The sequence below is a fragment of the Grammomys surdaster genome, unplaced genomic scaffold (genome assembly GCF_004785775.1).
Source record: "Grammomys surdaster isolate TR1022 unplaced genomic scaffold, NIH_TR_1.0 62, whole genome shotgun sequence".
In the NCBI taxonomy this organism is placed as follows: domain Eukaryota; kingdom Metazoa; phylum Chordata; class Mammalia; order Rodentia; family Muridae; genus Grammomys; species Grammomys surdaster.
In genome coordinates this window covers 12,718,490-12,724,255 of record NW_021604564.1, presented here as the reverse complement: position 1 = coordinate 12,724,255, position 5,766 = coordinate 12,718,490, and the positions used below count along the sequence as shown (strand labels likewise).

The following is a 5,766-nucleotide window of genomic DNA, read 5'->3' as shown; positions in this document are numbered from 1 at the left end:
TTCCCCACCTTCTCTTCTATTAGTTTCAGTGTATCTGGTTTTATGTGGAGGTCCTTTATCCACATAGACTTGAGCTTTGTACAAGGAGATAAGAATGGATCAATTTTCATTCTTCTACATGTTGTCTTCCAGTTGAACCAGCACCATTTGTTGAAAATGCTGTCCTTTTTCCACTGGACAGTTTTAGCTCCTTTGTCAAAGATCAAGTGACCATAGGAGTGTGGGTTCATTTCTGGGTCTTCAATTCTATTCCATTGATCTTCCTGCCTGTCTCTGTACCCCAATACCAGGTAGTTTTTATCACTATTGCTCTGTAGTACAGCTTGAGGTCAGGAATGGTGATTCCTCCAGAGGTTCTTTTATTGTTGAGAATAGTTTTCGCTATCCTGGGTTTTTTGTTATTCCATATGAATTTGAGAATTTCCTTTTCTAACTCTGTGAAGAATTGAGTTGGGATTTTAATGGGGATTGCATTGAATCTGTAGATTGCTTTTGGCAAGATGGCCATTTTTATTATATTAATCCTGCCAATCCATGAGCATGGGAGATCTTTCCATCTTCTGAGATCTTCTTCGATTTCTTTCTTCAGGGACTTGAAGTTCTTGTCGTACAGGTCTTTCACTTGCTTGGTTAGATTCACACCAAGGTATTTCATATTATTTGCAACTATTGTGAAGGGTGTCATTTCCCTAATTTCTTTTTCAGTCTGTTTCTCTTTCATGTAGAGGAAGGCTACTGATTTGTTTGAGTTGATTTTATAACCAGCCACTTTGCTGAAGTTGTTTATCAGGTTTAGGAGTTCTCTGGTGGAAGTTTGGGGGTCACTTAAGTATACTATCATATCATCTGCAAATAGTGATATTTTGACTTCTTCCTTTCCTATTTGTATCCCTTTGACTTCTTTTTGTTGTCTAATTGCTCTGGCTAGGACTTCCAGTACTATATTGAATAGGTAGGGGGAGAGTGGGCAGCCTTGTCTAGTCCCTGATCTTAGTGGGATTGCTTCAAGTTTCTCTCCATTTAGCTTGATGTTGGCTACTGGTTTGCTGTAAATTGCTTTTACTATGTTTAGGTATGGGCCTTGAATTCCTGATCTTTCCAAGACTTTTATCATGAAGGGATGTTGAATTTTATCAAATGCTTTCTCAGCATCAGTGAGGGCCACCTGCCATGGGCTCCCGTCACTTCTTGGCCTTTTCTTGGAAACTGGGCATTGTGTTCAACGTCTAGATTTTAATCTTAAGGGGAAAAAAAACACACTAACTACTAGCCAGGCATGGCTGGCTTCAAAAGCTTCTGAGCAAACTAAAGCCCAGTGCTTTGAAGCCTAGCCCAGCTCCCTCTGGTTTATTCCTCTCTCACCAATACTATAGCAGCAAATCTTTCCTGGTTCTTTAAAGTCATTTAACTGTGCTCAAAATGCACAGTAGCATGGCAATTTATGTACCAAATCTTCCTGATGAGAATCATACAAACTACTGGTTAAGAAAAATACATATAGGCATCCAAGACAGTATGCTTTTTGTTTTTTTCTTAAGATGGAATCTCATCTTTGTGAAATCAATCTATGCTGACTTCAAACCATGTAGTTGGCTTTGTGATTCCCTTGCTCCCTTCAACCTCCTGAGTTCCAGGATTGCAGGCACACAGCATCACAGCCGGTTTGTGCAGTTCTTGAACTCCAGAGGAGGCACTCTATAAATGCAACTACATCTCCAGCCTCCAGCATTGTACAGTCCTACAGTTAAACAGTCCATGGTTTGTTTAAAAGACCTGAGTTCAGGGATGAGGAGATGGTTCAGTAGGTAAAGTACTTATCATGTAATCTTGAGAACCTGAGTTCTGACCCCAGCACCTATATAAAATGCTGGCTATGGCAGTGAATGCTTTGAATCCTGGACCTGGGAGAGGGGAGCTCAATGGACAGCCAACCTTGCTAAAGGGTGAGTTGTGGGTTCAGGGAGAGAGCTTGTCTCAAAAGGTCAGTCAGAGATAGATGGAGGAAGCCATATGATGTTAACCCCTGGCTTCTACACATGCACATATGTGAACCCCTACACAAGCATATGCCAGGCAAAAAAGAAAAAGACTTGAGTTAACTTCAAATAGGCTTGCTTTGTAAAGTATAAGTGTGTTACATCTGTAAAATAAATAAATAAATTGAAAATGCCCTTTGCAGTTGGGACTTATTTAATATTTCTCAGTTATTACAGGAAACACATAGATAGTAACATAACTTTTCAAAATGACACACGGCTGATGTATCTAGTCTTGAGACCGGGTGAAATTTACCATGAAGGAAAATCTCAGTGAATCCTGGAGGATTCTGCTGTTGAAGGGTGTATCTGGCCAGCCATCAGAAAGAAGTGGGGGGGGGAGGAGTACATTCATCAGGTTGTTAGATGGATTTGTCCTCCCAAAGCAGTGCTTATAAGGTCCCCTGGGGTTTGTAAATATAATGTGGCTTCAGTTTAGAAAGATTTTTATGACTGGAAAAGTAATTAAACTAAACATCTCTTTAACATATACTCAATTTCTTGATAAATATCATAATCTAAAATGTAATAATGCAGCTGGAAAGAGAAAAGACTGAACTCAACATGCACTACTCCAAGCCCTGAGAAATGGTGCAGATCAAGTCATAGGCAGAAAAGCAAGAGGAAGGGGGCGCTGTGTGTGGGATTTACGCCACCTTTGCAGGAATCTGCATAGGGCGGGTAACAGGTCTGAGCTCAGAGAACACAGCTGAACAGGGTTTGGCCACCAAGTGATTTTGCCACCACAGGATGGAATAAGACTCCTCCCATCCTCCTCCTCTTGAGAGTCTCAGGTGAGACTCAAATGACTAGATTTCCTGAGCTTCCAGGCTTGCAAAGCCTTGAAAGGCTCCTCAAGTCCATGGGCACTGAACTGCAGGCCACCAGAGAAGGAAGCACCAGAGGCCTGGCTCAGGCTGTGTGTGTGTGTGTGTGTGTGTGTGTGTGTGTGTGTGTGTGTGTGTGTGTGTACAGGGAGACCAGCAGACAGCAGTAGAGCAGTTCCTCCACAGGAAACAGCAGAGGCAGGCACTTTCCCTTCCTCAGTGCTTATGGTCCACCATTCTCTAAGCCAGAGGGCAAGTCGCACTTCTGTGTGGACAACCTCACAGCCACAGTCTGAGCTGCCAGAGAGAAAATATTACAATCCAGGCCATTGCCATTGTTCAGACTGAAGCAGAACTGAAAGCTAATCTTTGAAAACCACCCCACTCCCCATTCAAGGGCCTCTTCAAAAGCAAAGCACTCTGTTTGCTGACATTGCAAAGCCTGCTTCCTTCTGCTGGCTGGCTGCAGCCCTCCCAGGCTCAGTCTCTGTGGCTCCTAAGCCTACCAACTTTCTCTCTGTTCTTTTTGTAAGAGGTCTTTCTCTTCCTGGTCTTCCATGCTTCTCACTGTCATGAGAACACATGAGTCAATCGGATGGCAATTGAATTACGCTGTCTAATCTGGGGTACACAACCATGCTTGACTGTCTGCACTGAAACGCTTTTTGGTTTCATTTTAAAAACCTGTAGAGAGAAGAGGGCTAACTTCTAGATTTCTCGCCCACAGTAGCATTTCAGCCTCATTTGAATCTATCGCTACAGACATTTTCAATATTTACTCAGTATTTTAAAAACAGCAGGGTCATCATTATAAACTGGATCCAGACTGCCAAAGCAATTTGGCATTCATTAATTTAGTGTAACTCAGGAACCTAAAGCACTTACATTCATGGAATTACCCAAAAGTTAGCTACCCTTTAGGATCTTCAAGGCCACTGAAGGGTACTTACCGTGGCATGATAGTTTCTGTACATGGGCATTTTTAGTATTTTTGTCAAGTAATCTTCCAGTTGCTTCTACAATAAAAAAAAAATAGTTCGGATATGGTTAAACATAATCATGTCTGTAGAAAATTTCAGCAGTGACAACGATGATATCAGGTCTCATTCTAACATCTGTGAGTCATTTTATTACACTCTATCATTAGGCAGTATGCATAATACCCGCTGTTCTCTTGGAGTGCAAGCTAAACCTCTTCTTGCTATTAATATTTTACTTTCAATATGCTTAGGTCTTTGCAGTTGTTGTTTCTGTCATTGTTGTGACACAATACCTGATGAGAAAGTGTTGATTCTGGCTTACACTTTGAAGAGACACAGTCCTCCATGGCGTAAGCATGGGAGCTGCCTGAACACACTGCACTCACAGTCCCGAGGCAGCGTGGTGAATGCTGGCGTTCAGCTCACTCATTTTATTCAGTCTAGAACCCTAGCTCGCTGAATGGCGCTAACCAAGGTTAAGGTGGTGCTTTGCCCTCAATAAACCTAATCTAGAAAATTCCCCCCAGGCATGTCCAGAGGCTTTTCCCCTAGGCCAAGGTGATGAGACCAGAGCAGAGTTTTTAATCCTTGTTATCAGAACAAGATTACTTGTAATAGGCAAATTATGTTTGTTTGTTTGTTTGTTTGTTTATAACAGGGTTTCATGTAGACTAGACTGATTTCAATTTTGTTATGTAGCCAAGGATAGCCTTATACTTCTAATCTTTCCAAGCTGGGATTACAGGCATGTCAAAACACCTGGCTTATGTGGTACTCGGAATTGAACCCAGGACTTGGGTGTTCTAGGGAAGCCCTCTACCACCTGAGCCACACACAGCCCTAGCAACTCCAGAATTGGTCACTTTAAATCTTTTCTTTCTAACTCAAATCTGTATCTTTTTCAACTTTAACATTTAATTAATTCAAAGATATACGACAACATAAAATTTGTCAAGAAAAGAGGGTTTGTTAAAAGAAAATGAAAAAGACTTCCCAGTAAAATGTATCTTGGCTGGCTCAAACATGTCAACATGTGTGTGTGTGTATGTGGTATGGGTTACAGGCTTAGGACAATGAGGTGACACATGTCAATCAACACATGTCAATCACACTCATTAGATCATGAAGTGTTCGTTTCTATCATCATCTGCAACTGGACTCATCCATGCACATACAGTCACCCCAAACTGAACAGTATCATTTTATGCAGATGCACTTCAAAAGCAAATCTTTATCTTCTATAAAGATTTCAAACAAGATGACAACTGGAAAGGAAGAAGTCAGGTGTTCAGTGCACAGGACATCATTTCAGATTCTAAGACAGAACTGAGAAAAAATGAAAACAAAATCACTAATCCGCTAATCTATACCATGGTAGCAGCAGTCATTGAATCGGAGTGTACAGAAATGCCCCTTGACCTGTGTCTTCTGTCTCCTGTGTTTGTGCTCCATCTTACTGATTTCAGACAATAATTGTCCCTTCTAAGAGGCAGGAATATGGTTTTTATATATATTTTTAAATGAGCCATTAGAAATCAAAACAAATCAGTGGAGTTGTTTGCTTTTTAAAAGTAGGTCTCAGAACCTTCTAGAATATGCAGAGACTTCTTTTCTCCCCAAGCCCAGGGAAGTTCCATTTGGGAAGATGGCTGTCCCAGCATGTAGCCACCAGCAAGCAGTGTGCCACTTCCTTGGCTTGGTAGCCCAGAAGATGCCTAAGTTTAGAGCCACCAGGTCAGCCATCAATCAGTGGAGGAAAGAGGCAGACAATAGAGCCAGAGAGAGGGGCCAGCAGGTAAAAGTGCTTCCTACATGAGCCTGAAGACCTTGGGAAGCCATAAAACAATATGGAAGGAAAAAGCTGATTCCACAAAGTTGTCTTCTGATCACTACACATACACCCCCCACACACACACACACACA

General features: G+C 41.7%; 1 protein-coding gene across 4 annotated transcripts in view; it reads right to left on the bottom strand.

The window, feature by feature from the left end:
* The window catches only part of Pld1 (phospholipase D1), a 196,118-nt gene that overhangs the window by 104,360 nt on the left and 85,992 nt on the right, over positions 1-5,766 (bottom strand). For all 4 annotated transcript variants that reach the window (XM_028763312.1, XM_028763305.1, XM_028763299.1 and 1 more), the window contains one exon: positions 3,814-3,879. In XM_028763312.1, the coding sequence (XP_028619145.1) occupies positions 3,814-3,879 (66 nt within the window). The remainder of the gene's footprint in view (positions 1-3,813; positions 3,880-5,766) is intronic.